Raw genomic sequence first — 26939 nt, 5'->3', positions numbered from 1 at the left:
CTTTTTAATCATCTTAACAGAGTTAGTCAAATATCCAAAAAAACAACAGAAAAACACATTTCTGCATCCAGGTCCAAGTCTCTTTCAGTTGAGAACAATACATGAACAGCAGTTTTTTCATTAGAATTAACTCATGTCAACATTTTCACCAATTTATAAAAGTTGACTCACTGTCCAGTGCTGCAGCACATATGAATGATATCAATATGAAAAAATAAGTTATGAAAAATGTAAACTATTTATTGGCATTGATCACATGTAGAACGTTAATCCTACATGGAACTTTTTCCATAGGGTTAGGTATACTTAAAAATATTAGCTATAAGCTAAAATGTGACCAAGTTAGTGCCAAGGAATACTGAAATATATTAACAGGTATCCTGCATTAGCATATGCCATTTGAACCTTTCGAAAGCACATACAATTAAATATTTTTTTAAAAATACATTGTACCTGCTGGAATATGAGTGTATATAAAATGCTGAGAAATATTTTGGATGCTTGTTCAAACTAATTATTTAAAATGAGACGAATCAACACAATTATTGAGTTATTTTTGATAACTTAATTGTTTTAAGTTTGATTTACTTAAATTTGTAAAAACATTTAAGTTAACTTAATCGATTTTTGTTGGGAGAACATGAAAGAATTGTGTGGAACATTTTTTCAGTGAAGATATGAAGACTATACGATGTCAAAAGTGAAGCAGTGCTGTCAAACATATTTCAAACATATTTCATTAAACAACTTCATATACAATTCTGGAAATTTAGTTTGTATGATTTATATATTTTACATTTTCATTTTCTTGTAGTAGCTTTTGGGTTAATACCTTGTTTTTGCTTTTGTTATTTTGTTACCATTTATATAAGCATCATTATCCCAAATCCCATGGTTAAACTATGTTTAGTGTAGTTGGTTACCACGTGTACTTGTACAAAAGGATATATGAAGAGTTCAGATGCCAAAACTTTAATTTTTCTTCTAAAATTAGCATTTTTTCTATGTAAAAGTTACGTAATTTCCCTTTTATAAAAATTTAAGTTATTTTGATTGCCTTTAATGTGAAATTAGTAGACAAAATATAGGAGTCTTGGAAAATGCTTCTTTTTGGAATAAAATGTTAAGATGGAACTTTAGGTTTTTGCATCTGAACTGTTATATTTTTCAGGGTAGTTTTTATCTTGACAGTCGCGACAACATAACAAGTGATGAAATAAATAACATTTAGATGATTTAACATTGAATCGACATTTATTTACAGAAGTCAACATCAGAAATCGTGTAGAGACCTCTTTTGCAGTCTATGGTAGAGACCCAGGTGCTCAAATAACCATAGATCGGCCTCTAGCGGAGACGCACCTTACTGCAGCCCTTACTTCACAGGCATCCCATCAGATGCTGTGAATGGCAGATACACCGTACTCGTCAAAATAAACACTTTCTTTAAGAAAAGGTGGTCCTTGGACATAAAAACATACATTTGACCATTCATTATAGATTGAGTGAAATAAAAATACAATACCTAAAACAAGGAACGGAATAGACCGAATCCTCAGTGACAAGAAATAACTGGCACTACTGAATGATCAAATAAAAAGCAGTGCGACGAAAATAATCAAGACTGCGGCAAATAAAAAGGCACTAAACGGAAGCAGCGGTCATAAAAAGCAAAAGTATGTTTATGGAATGTGTTGGCTGGAATTTGTGCGTTTTTCCCTCGTGTGTAAGTCAGACAAACGCTCTGTGAGGTAACGCAAGCTCGTCCCTTTTCCCTTCCAGCATCTGATTGGAGGAGAGGCGCGCTCAGGAATGTCATGAAACTATTTAAATAGCACTTTGTTCTCTTTGGAAATAGTTAGATTGACCACTGTAACTACTACAGCAAAGCAATATCTAATGCTGTAGATCGCGACTAAAGAGGAAAATTATTTCTTAAACGACCTTTGATTGACGCATCTTAGGAATTATAACACTTTTCCCTGGATTTGCTGCTGTTTTAAACTCTTGGAAGGTGCGTTAAGTTTTTTTTTAAAGCTTTGATTGACCAGACCCGTTTAAGCCTAGGTTTTGCTGATTTTTAAATAACTTTTGCCTTTATTTGTGATTTCTGATAGGTAAAAGAATAAGTGATAAAATGAAGTCAACTGCAATCTTTTTGCTACTGATGCTTTGGAACTGCGAGAGCGCGAGAGTCGCAGGTGAGCGATGATTCTTCAGCTGGTGCCGTCCAGTGTTTGTGACGGCTCCAGTCCTGGGGTTTAAAGTACAAATAGCTGTTAAATATTACAAAATTAACTTACTTCTAGTCATTTGGTTAATGCAACAAAATAAACTTGGCACTTGTGGGTTTATTTTGTGACTTTTTAGCACTGGAAAAAATATTAGCAAACTTATTTTAAACTTAAAATATTATGGTTTATTTTAAGTGTGACATGTTTATATTTCTCAAAAATATACTTAACTATATTTCATATAGTCACCATATAGTTAATTTAAAGAAAACGTGCTAGGCTGTGCCTTCAGATACTTTATGGTAACTTATAACGTTTAAAAAGTAGTAAATCACCTCAAAGTTTACTGTATATTTTTTTAATTAAAAGCAGAACAATTTAGTCACGATTAGTATTGTAGTACAGTCATAGTTAAGTCCACTACTTAAGTAAAAGCGTATAAATTTATCTACCTGAAATGCAGTTGTTTTTTGTAACGGTAAATACATTATATGAGCGTATGTGACCGGCCAGTTATATGGAGTTGCTATTGGCAACGATATTCGATTAAAATAATTGACAGCTGAATTGACCAATCAGAATCAAGGACTTCAATTTCTCCAAAAAGCCGTGTAACAATTTAAAAACTTTTTAAATGTTTGATCCACTGTAACGAGATTTCTTTAACTTATGAATTCCTGATAGAGAGTCGAGACGACAACAGTGTTTACGATCTGTTCGAGCTGGTCCAAGTCCCTAGGAAAAACCACGGAGTGACCTTGGTGAAAGGCGACGACCCGTACAGCCCCGCCTACAAGATCCTGAACCCCGACCTGATCCCCCCGGTCCCCGAGAGCGCCTTCAGGGACCTAATCGATTCCATTCACGCCGAGAGAGGATTTCTGCTGCTGGTTAATTTCAAGCAGTTCAAGCGCACGAGGGGAAGCCTGCTGACCGTGGAGAAGAATGACGGCTCCGGACCAGTGTTTGAAATCGTTTCCAACGGGAAAGCCAACACTCTGGACATTGTATTTTCCACCGAGAACAAGCAGCAGGTCGTGTCCATCGAGGAAGCGGACTTGGCGGTGGGACACTGGAAAAACATCACTCTTTTCGTGCAAGAAGACAGGGTTCAGTTCTATGTGGGATGTGAGGAGGTGAACGTGGCGGAGCTCGATGCTTCCATCCACACCATCCTGACTCAGGAGATTCCAGGTGTGGCCAAAATGAGGATCGGCAAAGGCGCAGTGAAGGACAGGTTCATGGTGAGTGGACTGTTCACTGTATGAACTCTGCTGCATGTTAACAGAAGCGATGAGAAGCACTAACCACTTGTGGATTTTTAGGGGGTGTTGCAAAACGTGCGCTTTGTATTCGGAACCACGCTGGAAGCCATCCTGAGGAATAAAGGATGCCAAAACTGTAAGTGTAATGCAGAACACATGAGTATGCATCCATAAGAATAATGATGAATGCAATCTTTTGTGCACATGTTGGTTCGGTTTTCTTAACATATTAACTTCAAAATTCATTACTTTTAATAAAAGAAATTGTAAAATGAACTTTTTTCTAAAAATCTTTGGACCGTCACATTAGCAATACATCTTTTCTTTTAAATGCTACAAAATGAACCAGGCAAACAAAAAAGCATCACATCATAAATCTAAACGCATCATCTTCTATGCCAGTGAATGAATAATAGCAAAATTAGACCAATAATTTAAGCTCAATTCACTTTTCCATTCATTTTTAATTGAATTCTTGTTTGCTCATTTTTTAACAATAATCTCTAAGCCATCTGAATATCCCTTTCTCTAGCAGCAATTATGACTGATATCATCACTCTTGACAATCCCATAAATGGATCCAGCCCTGCAATCAGGACAGATTATACTGGCCACAAAACAAAAGGTAAACCTTGCTTTTTAGTTAAAAATATTATTTATTTAAAGTGCGCAAAATCCAATTTTAAACTTATAAAACTGCATATTTCTCCTTTACAGATCTGCAGATGATTTGTGGCTTTTCATGTGAGGATCTGGCTGCCATGTTCAAGGAACTGAAAGGTCTTGGTGTGGTGGTGCAAGAGCTGTCCAATGAACTCCGAAAAGTGGTTAGCAAAAAGAATAATATATATATAACTATATATACTGTATAAAGTCTCAGTTGTATTAATTTGCTATACATTGTTTTTGCAGACGGATGACAAAAACATGCTCATGAATCAAATGGGCATTCGTGCTGGTGTATGTCTTCACAATGGAATTGTACACAAAAACAAGGAGGAATGGACAGTGGACGACTGCACAGAGTGCACTTGCCAGGTATGAGCCCAAAGAATTGCAGAGCTACCTGCTCTGTCATTAAGGCACTAATTTGTGTGTTAGCAGTGTCACTGTGGGTGTTATGACACCCAGTATTGGTCTTAGCCTTGTCCACTGTGGCAGACTTAAGCTGGGTGTATCCATTTCCCTAAGCTTCCTAGTCTTTAATTAAAATTGGGAAATGGAGGTAACTGAAGAGAGCATATGACTCAACCAGACCTAATAAACTATATTCATGGTTTCTCTAAACTGGCACATCAGATCAACACTATGTTGGAATATTTAAAAGACAGACTTAAACACGACCACAGGATCAAGTCTCAGTGTTCACATTTTCAGAGATTACTATTGAAATGTTAAACATTGTGTGGCACGACTACAGCAGCTGTGGCATATCCTTTAACAAGTGATTAATGAGAGTCATTGTGTTATCCACAGAATTCTGCAACAGTGTGCCGCAAGATTTCATGTCCCCTAATCCCATGTGCAAATGCCACAGTGCCTGATGGAGAGTGCTGCCCTCGCTGTGGAACACGTAAGTGCTTCTGCATAACAAAAATCACAGTTCTGCTGCATTGGCAAGATTTTAGATTTCATTTGCAAAATGGCTAATTACCCATTGTCATCAAAGTTGACATGTAGAGTATAAAGAACAGCACACAAATGTCACTTATAAAACCAGGCTTAAACAAATGTGAAAGCTGTGTGCACTTTTTGGATCCTAAATTAAACTTCAGCAGTATTAGCCAAATTTTACAAATCAACAATAAAATTACCTAAATATAGAGTAAATACAATAATTTTATCCATAACTGAATTTATATATTGGATATATAAACTGTAGATTACTGTTCAAAAGTTTTAGAGCCAGAAAGACTTTTTTAAAGAAATAAATACCTTCCACTTAGCAAAGACACCTTAAATTCATACATTTAAACCAACATTAGATTAGAACCATCTTGAAATTCTATCATGTAAATAAATAAAAAAGATCAATTCACATAAAAATATTAAAGTAGCATAATGTTCCAGCACTGATAATAAGAAATGTTTCTTGCACACCAACTCAACATACTGCATTAGAATGATTTCTGAAGGATCATGCAATGTTTTAATTGACATCACAGAAATAAATATCACCGTACAATAAATTTAAACAGAAAATGTTGTATTTTTGATCAATGAATGTGCTCTTGGTTAGACAAAGAGATGCTAAAGCCATGCACTCTAAATTCTAACAGCGAAAAGAAACACATTAGTTTCAAATTGAATAAATTGTCAAACAAGCAACATTTTGACTTTGAAAAGCTTTTGTATCGTAAGAGCTGTTGCTACCCAAACATCCACAACCATTCTAAGACGTACAATAGACTTCAACCAGAGTTTAACTAATGAATGGAACACTAGAGCTTTGTGCATCGCCGAATCACTAAATGGCCATAATTGTCTAAATTGGTTAAAGAGAGGTGGAAAATTGGTACCGTTTGGCCGAGACTCAAGAAAGCAACAGCAGTCTTCCTACGTCTCGAGGGCTTGCCGTTTTAATAAATATCAGCCTCATGTGTTTGAACTCATGGCATAATCAAGGTTGTTTGCAAATACCATTTCCACATTTGGAGAATGACTCAAAGGTATCCCTGTGCATTAAGTACGCTGACATTTCCCCTGCATTCCAACTGCTTGGTTCATGCCAGGGTTCCCTGGAGTGCTCCGTCTCAAGCTGCCCAGGCTAAATTGAGTCCATTAAGGCCCAGTATTAAAAGCTTTTCTCCATTTTGCTGTTTCAGAAAGAAAGAATAGCTCAGTATTGTCTCGCTTTGCTCTCTCAACAGCGAGCGACTCCGCCGAGGATGGTTGGTCCCCCTGGTCTGAATGGACCCATTGTTCAGTGTCCTGTGGAAGGGGCATTCAGCAGCGCGGCCGTTCCTGTGACCGCATCAATAACAACTGTGAGGGCACGTCGGTGCAGACCAGAGACTGCTACCTCCAGGAGTGCGACAAGCGCTGTGAGTGACACCCAATAACCAATAAGTGTCTACGCTTTTTCCTTAGAGTAGAGGAGAAAAGTAAACATCTGCATTTTCAACAGTTAAGCAAGACGGCAGCTGGAGTCACTGGTCACCCTGGTCCTCATGTTCCGTCACATGTGGTGCTGGCGTTATTACACGCATCCGTCTCTGTAACTCCCCGACACCTCAAATGGATGGCAAAGACTGCCAGGGTGAAGGGCGGCAAACTGAGAGGTGTGAGAAATCACCATGTCCGAGTAAGTGAACATCCAGTGGTTCTTTATTAAAAGCAGGAAGTACATTTGTCTGATTTGTCACTATACACGTTTTTATAGTCAACGGTGGCTGGGGACCATGGTCGCCCTGGGATACTTGCTCTGTTACCTGTGGTGGTGGCGTCCAAAACCGTAAGCGTCTTTGCAATAATCCAGTACCCAAACATGGTGGCAAAGAGTGTGTGGGAGACGCAAAGGTCAACCAGCTTTGCAACAAACAAGCCTGTCCTGTTGGTGAGTTGCAGTGTCACTCAGCTCCATCAGATGTTAGACACTAACATGTGTGTTTATGTTAAACGATTCACTTATTTTCATTTCCACAGATGGATGTCTTTCGAGTCCATGCTTTGAAGGGGCCCAGTGTACAAGCTTTCCAGATGGGTCCTGGAAATGTGGAAAATGCCCCACAGGATACACTGGCAATGGAATCAACTGCAAAGATATCAATGAGGTGCAGTACAATGCTTTTTAGAAATGTATGCATATATATTTTATGAATTTTTTGACAAATAAGAGATAAAAGACATTAAAAATATATATTTTTCAATAAAAAAGTAAAAATCACAAAAAGAAATTTAAACTCACGAATATTTATGAAAAACTAATATTTCACTGTTAACATTACAGTTAACTGGCATTAAATTAGTGGTTTGAATTTTAGTGATGATTCAGGGTCATTTAAATTGGAAAAGAGGACATTAATCTGCCCAATTATGTTAAATAGTGTTTGATATGTAAAAATATTTATACTTCTATTCTTTCTTTTATACTTATTTAAAGTATTTAAAGTATTATGAACAAAAATGTGTTTTCCTCTCCATTACAGTGTAAGGAAGTACCAGATGCCTGCTTTGAATTTAATGGAGTCCACAGATGTGAGAACACAGTGCCAGGCTACAACTGTCTCCCTTGCCCCACTCGTTACACCGGCCCACAGCCGTTCGGTCGTGGAGTGGAGGACGCCGCTGCTAAGAAGCAGGTAAATGAGAGTTCATTGAGATTGCCAGTGCACCTGCTCATCAACCAGTATGTGCTGACTGACTGATCTCTGCTGCAGGTGTGCACTCCTCGAAATCCCTGCCTCGATGGAAGTCACGACTGCAATAAAAACGCTCGCTGCAACTACCTGGGCCATTTCTCTGACCCCATGTTCCGCTGTGAATGCAAACCTGGCTTTGCTGGAAATGGACACATCTGCGGAGAAGATACTGATCTTGATGGCTGGCCGAATGCTGATCTTGTGTGCGTTGAGAACGCAACCTATCACTGCAAGAAGGTTTGCATATAATTTGTTCATTTGTACAAGAAAATATGAATAACATCATTGTGGAGGATGTTAATGTTGATGTACGATATGTTTTTGAAGGACAACTGCCCAAATCTTCCAAACTCTGGGCAAGAAGACTATGACAAGGATGGCATTGGTGATGCATGTGACGATGATGATGATGACGATGGCATTCCTGATGACAGGGTAAAATATAGATTCATTACAGTCCATAAAAGTGAATATATGTAAATTATGCATCATGTATGAATGAAAAAAGTCAAGCCGGCCAAATTTTGGCTTGCAGTTTGGAATTCAGGAAGAGGTGTGGAAAAAAAAATGATGTGTAAAGTAAACTGAGTTTCTCTTGCAGACAAACCTCAAAAAAAAGCACCCTTCTGAAAGACCTGCAGTGTAACTTGCTAATCCAATATTATGCTTGGTTCAAATCCTAAAATAAGGCTCGCTTTTATCGTTGCGCTCCTCTAAATAGACCTACACAGCCACAGCCAAATTACAAGCTAAAACATCTAAAAGTAATAACCTTCGTGTGAGAGAACTGCTTGCTTGACTGTTTTTTTTCCCACCTGAACTGTGGTCTCTTTTAAAACAGGATAACTGCCCACTCGTCTTCAACCCGAGACAGTACGACTATGATCGGGATGATGTTGGTGACCGTTGTGATAACTGCCCCTACAACAGCAACCCAGACCAGACCGACACTGACAGTAATGGAGAAGGAGATGCCTGTGCTGTGGACATTGATGGAGATGGTACGAAATTGTGCTCTCTTTTTATAAATACGTTGGTCACTGCTTGACGGTATTTATATTAGAAGAATCAAAAGAATGGACATTTTTTTTCACATGAAGATAAAATGTAGACACAATTCAACACATTAGCAATAATATTGGGAATTTTTTACTTTTATAATTATAATTTTTATTCATTCATTCATTTTCTTTTCAGCTTAGATCCTTTATTAATCAGGGGTCACCACAGCAGAATGAACCGCCAACTACAATTATTTTCATTCATTCATTCATTTTCTTTTCATCTTAGTCCCTTTATTAATCCGGGGTCGCCACAGCAGAATGAATAGCCAAGTTATCCAGCACGTTTTTATGCAGCGGATGCCCTTCCAGCCGCAACCCATCACTGGGAAACATCCACACACACTCCTTCACACTCATACACTACGGACAATTTAGCCTACCCAATTCACCTGCACCACATGTCTTTTGGATGGGGAGAACATGCAAACTCCACACAGAAACAGCAAATGACCCAGCCAAGGCTCGAACCAGCGGCCTTCTTGCTGTGAGGCAACAGCACTACCTACTGCGCCACTGCGTCACTCTACAATTATTTTACATTTATTTTTTTTAATTAGATCTGCCTAATTTGAAGACAACACAAAAACAAGCAAAAGGTTAATATATATATTGTTTACATTTTGCATTATAAAAATTAGAATATGATAAGAATAAGATCAGCATTTTTTTGCCATTATGGTATAATATGTGAACAAATATCTTTTTTTGCAAACAAAAACACTTGTCAAGGAAAAATAATTTTGTTATTGATATAAAATAAATTGTAGCTGAAAAATATAACATGTAATATAGCTTTTTTATGCTGTTGCCATATGAATATTTCTGCTTTTTTATTGTTTAAATTAAAACTATATATTCAAATATATTAAAACTATATTAAAACACAAAACTAAATTATTAAAACCCTAACAAATGTTTTTAAAAAGTTCAAAATTGTCCTAAAAAGATCCTCAATTGTATTAAAATACCACAACGCTTTTTTATAGCAAAGCAATGTATTACTTTCTTTCAGCCTCAGGGTGAAACCAGTGACCTGGATATCTTTTACAATAACCCAGACTTTCTTTAGAAATGCACACCTTCACCATTATGCAATTATTTTTGACAGGTATTCTGAACGAGAAAGACAACTGCCCATATCTGTACAACGTCGACCAGAAAGACACTGATCTTGATGGAGTTGGAGACCAGTGTGACAACTGTCCATTGGAACACAACCCAGATCAGGTACGTATATGAGACTTAATAACGAGTGACTGAATACCGCAGGTGTTCTCGAACTATTATATAATCAGTTCAGCTGCAGAGCCTTTGCAAAAAAAAAAAAAAAAACCCAGAGGGTAGTCACAGTCTTTACTAAGCTATGTATGGGAGGAGTAAATCCTCTTCTCCTTGAAGCCAAAGCCACACAATAAAGCACTAGGAGTCTTTTCAGGGACACTCACTGGTGTTCAGTTAACCCAGAGGATATATGGAGGTAAAGAATGGTTATTAGTGAGGAGAGAGAGATTTGCCGGTGGGTTTATGCATGCCCTGTCGGCACTCAATCCCTGCGGATCACACCTGTGCCATGGTTAACTGAAGAGAAGGAATGTACCCCTCCTTTCTTCATTAGACACTGAAATGCGAATGTGGTAGTGCCAAGCTTCGGGAACATGAGATTGCTTTTGGAGAAATCCTAAGTTTTTAAACCTATTATAGTGGCAGTATTTCAATTTACAAGGCTGTAGACTTTAGTCAGGTTAGTGTCATATAATGGCTAAATAATAATATATAATAGTCAAAATAAAACAAACAATATATCCGCTTTTAAGTATTATGAGAGTAACTTCCATTAAACTGTAAACAAATCAAGAGTTTTTAAAAACCATCTAAAATGAGGTGGCATTATTGTACTCACAGTTCATTCAACTCCAAAAGCAACTTATTCGAATAAACACATTATTTAAATAGACCATGAATAAAGCCCATAAACTCAATTCAAGCATTCCTGCAGCAATATTATGGTCTTATTGAATATTAATGTTACTTATGTAAATTATCTGAAGGAACAAAACACAGTGAGCTTAAAGTTTTGGCCACTAATGTAATGTATAATGTATACACACTCAAACAGTTGAAGTTATAATTATTAGCCCCCCTTGGAAGGTTTTTTCTTTTTTTAATTATTTTCCAAATGATGTTTAACAGAGCAAGGAAATCTTCACAGTATGTCTGAAAATATTTTTTCTTCTGGAGAAAGTCTTATTTGTTTTATTTCGGCTAGAATAAAAGCAGTTTTTAATTTTTTAAACCATTTTAGGGTCAAAATTATTAGCCCCTTTAAGCTATATTTTTTTCAATAGTCTACAGAACAAACCATCGTTATACAATAACTTGCCTAATTACCCTAACCTGCCTAGTTAACCTATTTAACCTAGTTAAGCCTTTAAATGTCACTTCAAGCTCATCATAAAGATAAAAAATAATCAGTTATTAGAGATGAGTTATTAAAGCTATTATATTTAGAAATGTGTTGAAAATCTTCTCTCCGTTAAACAGAAATTGGAGAAAAAAATAAACAGAAAGGCTAATAATTCTCACTTCAACTGTATATATAGAGAAAACTAAGCAATGCATACATTTGGGTTTGCAATTTATTTTTATCTATTATAAAAATAAGGTTTGTAAATGTATACTTGGTTGTTGTCTTATTCTTTTTAAAACACAAGTATGGAAAATGGAACCCATAATTTAAAATGCAGTAGCCACATGTGTAAAAATGTGAATACTGAACCAAACAAATGTAAATATTTATTCTCTACTTGAACCCCAACAGCTGGACTCTGATTCTGACCGTGTTGGAGACAAGTGTGACAGCAACCAAGATATCGATGAGGATGGTCACCAGAACAACCTAGACAACTGTCCATACATCCCCAATGCCAACCAGGCTGATCACGACAAGGACGGTAAAGGAGACGCCTGCGACTACGATGATGATAATGATGGCATTCCTGACGAAAAAGACAACTGCAGACTGGTCTTCAATCCAGATCAGCTAGATTCTGATGGTGCGTTTTACACCTGAATACCCGTAACACTTCACATTGCACTCATTAATGTACAGATGTATACTTAAGCATTTACCTTCCTTCTTTTGTAGGTGATGGACGTGGGGATGCCTGTAAAGATGACTTTGACATGGACAATGTTCTGGATATCTACGATGTCTGTCCTGAGAACTTTGATATCAGTGAAACAGACTTCCGCAAGTTCCAGATGGTTCCTCTGGATCCCAAGGGCACTTCTCAGATCGATCCCAATTGGGTGGTTCGTCATCAAGGAAAGGAGCTGGTTCAGACGGTCAACTGCGATCCTGGCATTGCTGTTGGTAAGTTCAAAAAATAAAACGTGTAGAATTTAATTTTAAAAATGGAAAAACACGTGGAAAATACTCAATTTATATCATAAAAGGTAAACAAACTCCTGCATGGTACCTTAGCTAGCAAAGAAACATGCATTGTATAATGTATTAATTAACTAACACAAAAATGAAACTAAAATAATCATTATATTAAATATAACTGGATAAAACTTTATGCATTCCATTAATTTTATATTCCATTCTGAATTTCAAAAGCATTAAAAACAAATCATACAGCTAAAATATGTCAGCAACCACAAAATTCTTACCTGTTTCTTCAAACTCTCTTAAAGGTTTTGATGAGTTCAATTCAGTGGACTTCAGTGGGACATTCTTCATCAACACTGAGAGGGATGACGACTACGCTGGCTTTGTTTTCGGATACCAGTCCAGCTCTCGCTTCTATGTGGTCATGTGGAAGCAGATCACACAGACCTACTGGTCCAGCACACCTACCAAAGCACAGGGTTACTCAGGGCTGTCCATCAAAGTGGTTAATTCCACCACAGGTCCTGGGGAGCATCTGAGAAACGCCCTCTGGCACACTGGAGACACACCAGGACAGGTATAGTGTGCTTCAATGGATAATTCACCCAAAAAAAACTGAAAATACGCTCACTATTTACTCACCCTCAAATGATTCCAAACCTTTATGAGTTTCTGTCTTCTGTTAAACATCAAATAGATATTTTGAAAGAAAGCTGAAAAGCTGTAACCATTGACTTCCACAGTATTTTGTTAGAGTTCTTACTATTGGAAGTCAGTAGTTACAGGTTTCTAGCTTTCTTTCAAATATTTTCTTTATTTCTTAAGTCAAACGGGTGAGTAAATGATTGCAGAATTTTCAGTTTTGGGTGTAAATTGTCTTCTAAAGATGATAATATCAGGTTTGAGAGCCTTCATGTGAATGCTTAATTTGACTTGATTTGATTTGTTATAGGTGCGCACATTGTGGCATGACCCAAAGAATGTGGGATGGAAGGACTTTACTGCTTACAGATGGCACCTGACACACAGACCAAGAACTGGACACATAAGGTAATACTATAAACATTATTAAATCCAAAGCCTTTCATCTAATATATTAAATAAGCTGAAATCATCATACTAATAATATTAGTCTATAATAATAGTCTATAATACTAATGATTTTAGTCTATAAATAAGTCTAAAATTAAGTGATGAAATGAAATGCTTAAAACATGAAAAATAGCAAACACATTTTATATTTGTATTAGTATTAATGTGTCTCATACACATTCTTGAAAGGCTAATTTCAAAAGTTCACACTTAGCTGATGATTGATTATAAAGCGTGTTTGACATGCTGTCCAGGGAGAGCTCATAAGATCCTCGAGCCCAGTGCTCCCTCCTGTTGCAGGGCGAGAGGGGAGTTTGAGCTCAGGTAGATGTCGAAACTCCCCTGCCGTAGTAGCTAATGAACAGATAGGGATTGCTCTTAAGATATAGCTACTTACTAGGAGCACGTCTATAGTGGCGATTTGGACTAGTCAAGTGAGCACAGGGAGAACATGTAAACTCAGCACAGAAACGTCAACTGGCTTGGTAAGGACTAGAACCAGTGACGTTCTTTATGTGAGGCAACAGTGCTAACCACTAAGCCACCATGCCACCCATCTAGGAAAGGAGGAGGAGTAGGGGTGGAAGGGGGGATTCTTCAAAACTAAAATGGTTGTGATATGGAACTTAGGGTATTTATAGTGATTTAGGTATCATCTGATTGGTGAATTATGAATTGGCTAACGCATGACCAGCTGTGTTCAATCATAAGCACGTGATCCTCTCGAAATTTGTTTATAAATAAACTTCACTTAATGTGCTGACAAAATGTTTCTCTGCATATTTCAGAGTGGTCATGTATGAAGGCAAAAAGATCATGGCAGATTCTGGCAGAATCTACGACAAAACATACGCAGGCGGAAGACTAGGTCTCTTCGTCTTCTCACAAGAGATGGTGTATTTCTCAGACCTCAAATACGAATGCAGAGGTGAGTATCAACACGTCGCAGACTTCCAAACCAGCACTCACTTACATTTATTCCCGTACTCAACAATAACACTTCCTGTCTGTTCCTTTTTCAGATGCGTAATTGCACAGGCTGGAAGTTTATCAAAGATGCACCTTTCAATATAAATATGTATTCCAAGCAAAGTCCAGGGACAGATTTGATGCTACTTTTTTTCTGCTGTTGCTCGCACACCGGTGGAGTGAGAAAGCAGCTGGTCAACTTCAATGTAATGTCACTGGTTGGGATAGAAACCGATTCCGAATCTGGACTCCTCCACCATTAGCAGGTAGAGCAGAAGAAAGTCTCCCTCGCTTGGCTTATTTGGGAAGGCTGAGATCTCTCTGAAAAACCTCATTGGGCTCTGTGTGGGGAAAAGCTCCCAGCAGACAGCTATGCACTTCAAAACCTTTATTCTCTCTCTCTCACATGTGCTTCTATGCTCTATTCATAATATAAGCCAAAATGATGGCAACTTTAAAGAGCAGAAGCCTTTTTTAAGAAAGATTACTATTGTGATATTCAGTGTTTAATAAAACTGTACACTGAGAAGCAAAGCAATGAGAATGTTTAAGATACTGAGGAATTTAAAAAGTAAAAGATCTGCCAGCCAAAGAAGGTGATTTTTAAAAGGACCAATCTGTCATTTTATTAATATTTTGGCTTAGCAGAAGGTCTGGCAGGAGATAACTGATGGTTTAGTGGGCATGGTTTTCTCAGGGCTCGATGGATAAACTCAGAATTCATTTGAAATGGGAATACGAGAGGTTGTAGAAGAATTGGACAGAGCAAGGTTTAAAGATTCTGCATTACGACTAATTAGACTCTAGATAACCAAGCACTCCAGTCTCCTTTACAAATGCTGATTTCTAAGGGAAGTTTAGACTTTTAAATATATGTATATTTATGTAGCACTTACAAAATGCTTCGGCTAGACAGATTTCACCCACACTTTAAGCAAGTTTTTCAACATCGTAAAGAAAAGCAAACCCTCATAATCGAAGCTCTGTCCGATCCAAGTCAAGAAACGTTCATTCATCACTTCCAAAGGAGACGATCTGCTGAGCCGTTTCTGTAGAGAGAGAGATAAAGGAAAACTTTAAATGTACAAATATTACCTCATTGCTGTTTTATAATTTGATCGAGCAAAAGCTTTTCTTCCTTTGCTTAAAGAAAACAAATCGGTTGCCTTATTGCTACTGTAGCACAAGTTGTAAATAGTATATAGAACAAACAGCCCAACGTCACAATGGATAGAGTAAAAATGGGAGTCAACAATGTGTGTGTATTTTTAAGCAATACATTTGCCAGTGCTTCAATGTCCAGTACTTTTCCCCCTTTCCTTTTTTTTTTTAAGTTGATAAATTATTTTTTGTTGTCTCTGTTTGTAAGACTGTTTCATTTGTGTGTGTAGATAAATGCTATTTAAATAATTTATCATGGAGTGCCACCTAAGACGGAGGCGATTCCATCTGTATAAACAGTTTGCACACTGACGTGAGGATGTTCGGTTCTTTATTGTTTGTATCTTTATTGTGTTGTTATTTTTTTTTTGTACAATTAGAGATGCTTGACTGTAAACATTTTTACGTAGTTACACAATGCAAAATGCTATTTTTACAGTACGTATAGCGATTATTTTGGTACATACTTCAGAATAATAAACAGACGATAGTCGTCGTAAACGAAAAACGGATGTTTATTGCCTTTGCCTGCTTTTTATTACTGCATGTTTGTGTCTCGTGAGATTTTAAGGCTCTCTGTGCATTGCACGAAAGGTCAAAGCCATTTTAAAACGTTCATCATGGGCCCTGACATGTACTTGAAAGTAAACGTCTACAAGCCCTAAAGCTTTAACACTTTTAAAAGACACTCAAAATAGATCTTTTAGACCAAGGTCAAGGTTAGTTTCGAGTTAAAAGGCTGAGATGGGTCCATTTTCTTGGTCTTCTACAGATAGACACGCATGTCTTGAGAAGGAGTGAGGAATGTTGCAGAAGCGCCTCTCCTCGGGGGTTAATCTGCTAATTCCCCGCTCGCCCGTGGGGAGAGCATGAACCTCCCTGACCCACAGTGTGGCATTCAGGATTTACTCAACCCAGATCTGCTGATTTAGGGCTCCTCTGACAGGTGTGGGTCTGTAAACACATTAATATAACGCTGGCAAGGGATCAGAGGAGATCTCAGGGTAACTGTGGAGATCCACTAAAATCTGGGCACAATGTTTGGCCTTTGTGTTACTCATCCAAAATTCCAACAGACAAAAAGTGTAAGGAGGAGTTTGATTCTCCTTCTAAATCTGTTTTGGTTGTGTTACATTACTTTCCTACATGGTGGTCAGGACTTCTATTCCTATTTATGACTTAAATAAACCTGCAGTAAAAATGATATTGTTGCTACATGAATAGAAGCTGTAAATGTAAATTGTTTGAGGTGCTGTCTGGTTATATTTGAATCTTGAGGTTGTTTTCCGAGGCAGTAAAAACAGGAATACTGCTCTGTTGGACAAAATTAGGTTTTAGTTGCTGTTTGAATTGTACTTAAATTTAGTTTGTGTGATGATTTATAGTGCTTAGTATAATTGAGAACGCCTCATTTTGAATACGAAAATTTGGATTAATTTCTCAGTGAATAAAGAGACAATGTATTTTGGTCCATTTAAACAAAACAGATTTATTTATATTTAAATTTATTGAAATTTATATTTATTAAAATAATATTTTAGTCACCAAACATGTTTAGAAATAAAAAGATAATACAAATAAATTCAAGTAAAATATTGCAAAATAAAAATTACAACCTACAAAATTTCAACAAAATTGTGCATTTTTTTTATTATTATTATTTTTTTTTTTACTTTTCTTGCTTTTTCTCTTTTGTAAAATTTGTATGTAATATTTTTCTATAACATATAAATTTTGGTGTACTAGTTTTTAGACCGTTATCATAAGTTATTTTGTTAGATAAGCTCCAGATTTGGCTTCAGTACTGACTAATCTAATGTATATGCACAACTATAATATTGTATAACTTCCTATTAAAAATATGAATTGAAAAGAGAGATTTGTGAGGGGTGTACTTATATTTGCTGAGCACTGTACATATAACAAATAGAGATCTAGGCAGTAATTCAGCCTAGTCAGAATTATCTTTCTAAATGTGTTGCCACATACAGTACTTTGACACATAAACATAAATTTATATACAAAGATGGGCAAAAATACATTGCAAATACATGTATTTTGAAATAAAATACCAAATACCTCCGTTTTACGTGTATCAAATTAAACTACAAAATACAGCAGCCAAAAATGTATCAAAATAAAATACTGTAATTTGAAAATACCACAAAATACTTTTGCAAGGGAGCATGACATTTTTTCACAAACCTTATTTTCCTGTCTGAGTATGACCTGCTCACAAAATTACCCCTATTTGTCTGTTACTTTCTTTATAGGCGATGCACAATTGTCCCCCATACACCAAGCATTCATTAACTTCTTCAATATTAATCAGTTTTGTAGTCTGATCTCAAGCCTTGGCAAATAAGTGAGAAAACACGACTATCAAGGGCTTCATTTTTATGATGTCATCATGTAGACTTCTTACAAAGCATTTTACAGTATTTTAAAAATATAAAAATACAAGACACTAAAGTATTTTGATACAAAATATTAAGCCATTTTCATAAACCCTATCAAATACAAATTGCAAAACACTATTTTGCATTTAAAATAATTATTTGTAATTCTTCATAAATACTGCCCATCCCTTTTATATACTTACTCTCAGGACCGTTTATATCGAAGTTGATATTTTAGCCACACCATGTTCTTGTTTCATAAAATCTAATTTTTACGAGGTGGGTCATTAGCCCAATGCTCAACCCCCAACCTGGAGGACCATTCAGATATATAAATGTAAGAAATTCAAGTGATTGTGGGTATTTAAAAAGCATCACTAAGAACACACATAGTGTGTATTATTATTTTTCCCTGTCAACTACAAGAGGACATTTTATTTCAAAATCAAATGACAATTATGGGAACTATTAAATAAAAAAGTTTAAATTGATTTTTAACATAATTACTGTGATGATTGGATATGAAATGCTCTTTTATTCATGTATTTGTTTATTTTATGTGTGTGACGCTAATACGCAAATATAACGGAATTAATTTTAAACCAAATTTCAAAATTACCAAATAACTACCAAATGATCAAATTTAAATAATAAATTATGCATTTGGGGGACGGTGCAGTGGTGCAGTGAGTAGCGATGTTGCCTCACAACAAGAAGGTCGCTGGTTCGAGCCTCGGCTGGGCCAGTTGGCATTTCTGTGTGGAGTTTGCATGTTCTCCCAGTGTTCCCACAGTTTCCTCCGGGTGCTCCGATTTCCCCCACAGGCCAAAGACATGCACTATAGGTGAATTGGGCAAGCTAAATTGTCAGTAGTGTAAGTATGTGTGTGAATGAGAGTGTGTGGGTGTTTCCCAGGGATGAGTTGCAGCTGAAGGGACATTCGCTGTGTAAAAAATGTTCTGGATAAGTTGGCGATTCATTCTGCTGTGGCGACCCCTGATTAATAAAGAGGGACTCAAGCCGAAAAGAAAATGAATGCTCCATTTGTGAATGATTCCAGAGCAGTATTAGCATTGTTACTGATGTCATGATTTGTAAGTATTTGGTGAAATGCATGGTGGCTGTATCGTGGCCATTTAGCCAGGTAGTTGTTTATTTGGAGTGTAAAACGACATGCAAGTCCCTCTCCATGTCCAAGATGAACGTCTACTGTAAACTGCCTGTCGTGAAAAGGAAGCCAGAGACTAATAATTTACTATTCATTAAGGCACTGGCACAAGATGAGAGGCCGTGCGGGAAGTTGAAAGGAAGTTGCTGTAGCTTTTAATTTCCTCCAGTGAGCGGAGAACGTCTGCAAACTCGTGTTTAAAGTGGATCCTGTAATTCATGCAGCTCTCACCACTGTATGGTATCAGACAGCAACAAACACATCAAATCACCCGCTGTATGCATGGAGATAAAACAGCACCTGCGATGAACTGAATTGAAAAATAAAAATCGACCTAGCCGTCAAGTCACAATAACAAACATTTGTAGTCACTTGCACCAACTAATCTACACTGTATGATGATATTCATAGAACAATGGATGTGCCAATGTTATGACAGATAACTGATAAATGCCCAGTCTTAAAACTCTATTTTAAATGATAAATAAATCCAAAGATATAGATTTATTAGCGGCATGCTGCTTTCATAAATATATGTAGTGCATTAAAATAAACAGTTGGATAAATTTGAAATTTTCGAAAATAGAAATATAGAAAACATAAATAGGAATAAATAGAAATATTGGGTAAAAATGCATCTTAAAAACATTATCCAATATATTTTGGTGAATACATATGATATTTCCACAGCCATACCACCCTGCAGCCCAAGACTGGTTACTCACTGAAACTAAGCAGGGCTGAGCCTGGTTAGTACCTGGATGGGAGACCACATGGGAAAACTAGGTTGCTGATGGAAGTGGTGTAAGTGAGGCCAGCAGGGGGCACTCAACCTGTGGTCTGTGTGAGTCCTAATGCCCCAGTATAGTGAAGGGGACACTATACTGTCAGTGAGCACCATCTTTCAGATGAAATGTTAAAGCTAGGTTTTGACTCTGTGGACAAAAAAAATCTCATGAATCGCAAAAATCTCAATCTCAAAAAATTAACTAAGAATAAACAATACTAGTACAACATTTATTAATCATAGTTCAACATTTAAAAAGGTTTTCTTTTTAATCCGAAATTGTGCGTGTTAACATTAGTTAATGCACCATGAATTAACAATGAACAATTTAATTTTCATTAAACAACATTAACAAAGGGCGTCACAGTAGCGCAATGGGTAGCACGATCGCCTCACAGCAAGAAGGTCGCTGGTTCATGCCTTGGCTGGGTCAGTTGGCATTTCTTTGTGGAGTTTGCATGTTCTCCTGTGTTCACGTGGGTTCGCTCCGGGTGCTTCGCTTTCCCCACAGTCCATAGACATGTGGTACATGTGGTACATGTGGTGAATTAATTAAGCTAAACTGGCCATAGTGTATGAGTGTGAATGAGAGTGTATGGGTGTTTCACAGTGTTGTGTTACAGCTGGAAGGGCATCAACTGCATAAAACATATGCTGAATAAGTTGGCGGTTCATTCTGCTGTGGCGACCCCTGATTTATAAAGGGACTAACCCGAAAAGAAATTGAATGAATAAATGAACATTAACAAATAAAAATAAATATCATAATAAATGTTTTGTTCATTGTTTGGTCATATTAAATACATTTTCTAATGGAATCTTATAGTAAAGTTTTTTTTCTTTCTATTAATAATCAATGAATATTTGGATATTTCTATTTAGATTTTGCAAAGATTTTGTATTTCTATGAATTTTAAATGTATTTCTTTTATATATATATACACAAATGTAGATTTCCATTAAACTACTGCTAAAAATTCCAACATCAGTCTATCAGTTTACATGTTTTTGTGCCAAACTTTGTATGCTATTTCATCCAAACCGTAAATCAGAAATTACAAGTAGTCAAAAACATAACGGTTATTTCTATCCCTATTTAATTTTCAAAAGCCACCTTGGTTTATGTGAAAGATGCTTGATAATAACTCTGACTCAGAGAAACAGAGCATCTAAAAACATACAAGACAAAATAATCGACTCCTACTGTACACCAAGCAGTGAAAGGAAGACTGTGGCTTCAGCAATAGCATGTTGTTTTGGTTTACAGCCACACACTGTCCTCACTGATGTGTGAAATACCAGGCTTCAGTGCCATAAGCACACATCTCAGTACTAACCATGCTCTCCTGCATGGCGTGACAGGAGATGCTACACCTCCGCTGTTTGTTTTCCATTCTGTTTCAAGCCAAGGAAACGCCGGACAAGACTGTGACATCATTCTTTGGTTGTGTGACAGACAGTGGAGAAGCGTTACTCGCGTGCAGAGATCGCCACTATCAGTCACCCTGAGGAGAAATGCAAGGCATAAATGGACACATTCATCCTGGCCTGACAGAACAGAAGAGCTCTCTGTATACCTGCTTTCCATAGCATAACGCACTTTGAGGGCAGTGTTATGACACACGCGTCTGTATTACAGTCAACAGCATCTCTTTAAGCTGCATCAGGTTTCACAGCTCCTATAAACACAAAGCACTTAGTAAGCATTGGGAGGTATTACTCAATACTGGTCATCAGATGCTCTACAAAAGGTAATATTAAATAGCTAACATGATTTTTTTAGTTCTTTATACCTAATTTATGGCTTCAAAACTTCTACTAACAAAAAACACACACAATTAATTGTTGAGTTCCTAATAATACACATCAGGGACTGAATTAATCCTGCTTACATCTGGTTTTAAAGGGACAGTTCAACACAATCTTACGGCAATTCGTAACTTTTTGATTTAGCGGCTAATTCGTATGATCGAATTCATACATTTTCGTATGATTTGCTCATCCCCCGATGACGGTTGGGTTTAGGGGTGTGGTTAGGTGCCACGCCTCCTTTTTAAAATCGTACAATTTCGTACGACTGAACTCGTACAAATTCGTACGAATTAGCCACTAAACTGACAAAACGTAAAATACTTGCATTTTCTCGTGAGATCAGGGTGGACAGTTCATACAAAAATGTTATTTTCTCAACATTTTCCCGCTCAAAAGTGGTTCCAAACCATGTTCATGTGATTATTTTTTCTGTTGAACAAAAAAGAAGATATCTTGAAGAATGTTGGAAGTCATTAATTATTGACTTCCATAGTAGGAATAACAAATATTATGGATGTCAGTGGTTACAGTACTTTATTTTTTTTAATATATCCTCTTTTGTGTTCAGTAGAAGAAATAAATTCACGTTCTCTTTAAGATTCACATTAGTGGATTGGATCAAATGTACACATGGGTAACTCATTCCCATTTAAGGGTTGTTATCCTTCTTTTTTGCTTTTTTGCTGAACAGCAGCAGCTTTTTTGTTTCCGCTTTGAAATCCACAAAACTACACTCCAAACGGTGTTAGATTTGTGTTAGAATCAAGTAAACATTGCGCTTTTGTAATTCATTCTGCTATTCTGAACCAATAACAGAAAGCAGTTGAAGTATGGTTTGTTTAAATCCATTATTTATCTGACTCCACTGTAATTAATCTGACTTCATTAAAGTTGTTATCATCATTGATAAAGAGAATCTCAACACCTTAAAGCAGGCAAAGATGTTTATAAAGTTACATGTTTAAATATACAGACAGTAGAATGAAACAAACTAACATACTGTACAGTATATGGAAACTTAGGTGTAACATATGAACTGCTGTGTAATAAAGCAGCCTTTATTAGCATAGGGAGAAGGGAAAAGCAGAGTAAAAGCCATTCTCCCAGATCAACAGTTACCTTTCCTTTTTATACCCCGAGCAAAGCATTGTCAAACGCCAAACCCCCAAAACCAGCTAAACATCAAAGTAAAGTTGAGGAGATAAAGTGAGGGAGAAGTACATAAACATACTGTACTCTCCTCTGGCCATGACTCAACAATAGTAAACAGACTGTATTTTGAAATACATCAATATTTGTCTCTGTTGATTTCATCACTACAACGCTGAAGTCATAAACTGTCAAATGACACCAAACATGACAAATTTATATGAAAGAAGATCACAAGCAATGAACTGTGTATGGTGAAAAGCACATGGCTATTGTAAGCAAATGGCAGAGATGTGTATTGGAGATGTGAGAAACTCTGCCACATCATTAGAATTGAAGGAATAGTATATAAAAATCTCAGCTTACACTTTTCACAGTATAAACTTGGTTAAAGGGATAGTTCACCAAAAAAATTAAATTCTCACATCAAATAATCACAATTGACTTGTTCCAAGCCAGTTAGAATTTTTTTTTTTTAGATATTCTGAAGATCGCTGGAAACCTGTGACCATAGACATCCATAGTAGGGCAAACAAATACTATGGAAGTCAATGGAAGGCTTCATTTTTTTCCAAAATTGGCTGTCCAATGTTTTATGTAACTACAAAAAACGAGAAGTACAGGTTGGACAAAAGGTCAACCACTGAATGTCTATCATTTATCACTTTGATTGTCCCAACCAGGCAGTGTTGCCAGAGGCTATTTGCACTAATTTATTCAATTTACTTTTCTATTATTTAAACTTTGCCATTGTGAAACCCATATTAATCAATCATTTCTAGTTCAGCATCTTTTAGAACAGCTTTCATACGCTCATCTTGACAGACTTTGATTTTGTAATGCCTTGATAAGATCAATGAGTGAGGGTCAAGAGAGCAAATCTTCAGACATAAACTACACCGGCACCCTAATATGAGCCAGAAACAAACCCTGAAGCAACTGACCCCACTCTTCTTTTCGGTAACAATGAGTCAAAAGTGAGTCAATTGAACTTCAGCGAACTTTCCTGACGATCAGGAACACCCTGGGCGAATCACCTCAGAAGACAGATTTCTATCTGGGAACTCATATGGTAGTGAATGTGTAGCCAGATCTCCACTGTTTGAAGAGTGGGCAGTGCAGACTGTCTGGATAAGATGGATGAACTGAGGGGATGTGTTGCATAAGGTCTGGCCAGCGTACAGTGAGCACTTCTTAGGCATCTGAAGGCAGTTCATCTATGAGTGACCATCACAGACTGCCGAGAGATGCCTCTGCGCCACAATATTTACACTGCAAATGTTTTGGTTTCCATCTACACAACTGATAGAGAATCATACTGTACGGCGGTTTATGGCTTTAGTTCAAAACAAGTCAATTCAAAGCAACATTGCTACCATTTATTTTTATTTTCGCAGTTATATAACTTTCATGTTTAGATATAGTTAGTTATAGCTATACCAGGTCTATACCAGTCTGATATTTTTTCCCCAAATATATAATTTATAGCCGGCAGCTAGCTCTGTAACTCTAAAACTCTTTAAACCTGGCATTCTGATTGCAAAGAATGCAAGGAATTATTATTATTATTATTATTATTATTATTATTATTATTATTATTATTATTATTATTATTATTATTAAATATCAAATAAAAGACAATAATGTAATTTAGAGCTTTAAAAGGAAAAAAATTACAATTGGTCAGAACAAAAAATAGGTTCAAAATGCTACAATCCAACCCATTTTTTTTAAGATCTCAAAACTCAGGGCTTCTGGTAGTTCCCAGAAAAGCAAAGTCTACTAAAGGAGGTTGAGCCTTCTCATTTATGGCTTCTAAACTCTGGAATAGCCTTTTTGATAATGTCCGAGGCTTAGTCACACTCTCTTGGTTTAAAACTAGATTAAACACCTTTCTTTTTAAATAAAGCATACACACAACTGTATGATGCATTAGTGTGCTCTATGCAGGTGAGTGGGCTTGACAAACCACCTGTAGGACACTCTCCTCCTGTCTTAATGCACCCGACATTTTGTTAGAAATACTCATATATGCTTTACATATTTGTTTCTCTGTTTGTTTATATAACTACTATTTTCCTTTATAGAACTTCATTTTTGCACCTCGTTTAAATACACTATAAACAGCAGTTACACCAATTATTTTCTTTATTTCCACCTGGGGATACTTTCAATTCAATTCAATTCAATTCACCTTTATTTGTATAGCGCTTATACAATGTAGATTGTGTCAAAGCAGCTTCACATAAAAGGTCACAGTAAATAGGAACAGTGTAGTTCAGTTTGTAGTGTTCAAGTTCAGTTTAGTTGAGCTCAGTTCAGTGTGGTTTAATAATCACTACTGAGAGTCCAAATATTGAAGGGCAAATCCAACGATGCGCAGCTCTACAGATCCCGAACCATGCAAGCCAGTGGCGACAGCGGAGAGGGGAAAAAAACTTCACTAATGGCGGAAGTGAAGAAAAAAAACCTTGAGAGAAACCAGGCTCAGTTGGGCACGATCATTTTAATTTCTCCGCTGGCCAAACGTCTTGTGCAGAGCTGCAGTCTCAGTGGCGGAGGCTGGAAGCTGGATACTCATCCAGAGGCCCCTAGAGATTATGCAGCTCTAATGATGCGATCCAAGACTCTGATGCCAAGGTATCCATAATCCTGGACCAGGCCGTATCCTGAGCAAATGCTGTGGTGGTCATAGAGGAGAGGAGGGCTTGAGACTGATTCCTGAAAGACCACAGTGACAGACGAACATCCACATTGATCCCGTGGGCCAGCCTGATCACCCACCAATGACCTGTTCACACCTGCAGTTCTCCACGATGGACGTCCAGTGTTCTCCAGCCTCCAGTGCCTAGACTGCAGCTCTGTTTGGCCATGAGGAGAAATGGTCATGCCCAATTGAGCCTGGTTTTTTTTTCTTTCACTTACGCCAATTGGTGTTTTGTTCCTCACTGGCCACGGTTGCCACCGGATTGCTTTGTTTGGGACTTGTGGAGCTGAGCATCGATTGATTTGCTCTTCAGTGTTAGGACTTTCAGCAGTGAAATTTAAACCACACGGAACTGAACTAAACTGAAATTTAACTCTGAAAACTGGACTGACACTATTTTAATTAAACTTCTATGTTAATCTGCTTTGACACAATCTACATTGTAAAAGCACTATAGAAATAAAGATGAATTGAACAAACATTTAATTTGTTGATTAAAAACCAGGACTATACCTCCAAACATTGAATATTTCTGAAGTTAAAAACATTTGTATTGTGTTGTCTAAAAATGAATATAAATCTTAAATCCAAAGAAATTACGAATTTTCAAGTACCCTAATAGTTTCTTCCATAATTTTTAATTAATTTATTTTACATGTGTTAATAAACATGTATACCATCATCACAGTTTCCTACTTTTTTATTCTGGAATAAAAAAAGTCTTATTTGTTTTATTTCGGCTGGAGTAAAAGCAGTTTTTAATTCCTTTAAAACCCATTTTAAAGATTGTCTACAGAACAAACTAATGATTTGCCTAATTACCCTAACTTACTTAATTAACCTAGTTAAGCCTTTAAATTGCACTTTAAGGTCAATACTAGTATCATGGAAAATATTATGTATTATCATCATGGGAAAAATAAAAGAAATCATTTATAGTTCAGGAGGACTAATAATTCTGTCTCAACTGTATATGCTGGCACAATAAAATATAAATTATTAGATGAATAAAAAAGAAAGTTAATTCCTAATATTATTTCTGAAATATTGTCTGATGTTCTGGATTTCCCCCTAATATAAAAAAATAATAATAATGATGATGATGATAATGATGATAATAATAATAATAATAATAATAATAATAATAATAATAATAATAATAATAATAATAATAATAACAATAACAATAATAATAATATCAGGAATTAGGGTGATTTAAACAAACATAAAATCCCATATTGATCAATCATCTCTACATTATTTTATACAATCATTTTAGCGAGAGTGCCTTTGTGCTATTGTTTTCTTATAACTGTACATATCATAGATTGGTGTTAATCATTATTATATAGTGAAAGCAATAATTATGCATGATAA

At 36.5% G+C, this 26939-nt stretch overlaps 1 protein-coding gene across 2 annotated transcripts; it reads left to right on the top strand.

Annotated features, from left to right (window-relative positions):
* Positions 1–1852: 1852 nt before the first annotated feature.
* thbs1b (thrombospondin 1b) lies at positions 1853–16052 on the top strand. Of its 2 annotated transcripts, none has more exons than XM_056480719.1 (23): positions 1853–2014; positions 2118–2201; positions 2919–3478; positions 3560–3635; positions 4035–4124; positions 4217–4326; positions 4412–4537; positions 4976–5072; positions 6370–6543; positions 6627–6803; positions 6882–7055; positions 7145–7272; positions 7648–7800; positions 7879–8097; positions 8188–8295; positions 8702–8861; positions 10033–10151; positions 11743–11977; positions 12070–12297; positions 12624–12895; positions 13271–13368; positions 14199–14338; positions 14433–16052. In XM_056480719.1, the coding sequence occupies exons 2-23, from the start codon at positions 2138–2140 to the stop codon at positions 14438–14440; spliced, it is 3516 nt and encodes a 1171-aa protein (XP_056336694.1). In that variant the 5' UTR covers positions 1853–2014; positions 2118–2137; the 3' UTR covers positions 14441–16052. The 2 variants fall into 2 exon arrangements, with proteins under 2 accessions (XP_056336694.1, XP_056336693.1); XM_056480718.1 differs by having other exon boundaries at positions 4032–4124.
* Positions 16053–26939: the final 10887 nt, after the last annotated feature.

This window comes from Danio aesculapii, chromosome 20, assembly GCF_903798145.1.
Source record: "Danio aesculapii chromosome 20, fDanAes4.1, whole genome shotgun sequence".
NCBI lineage: Eukaryota > Metazoa > Chordata > Actinopteri > Cypriniformes > Danionidae > Danio > Danio aesculapii.
Note: the sequence above shows the minus strand (reverse complement) of the source record. Positions and strands in the feature narration are given on the sequence as shown.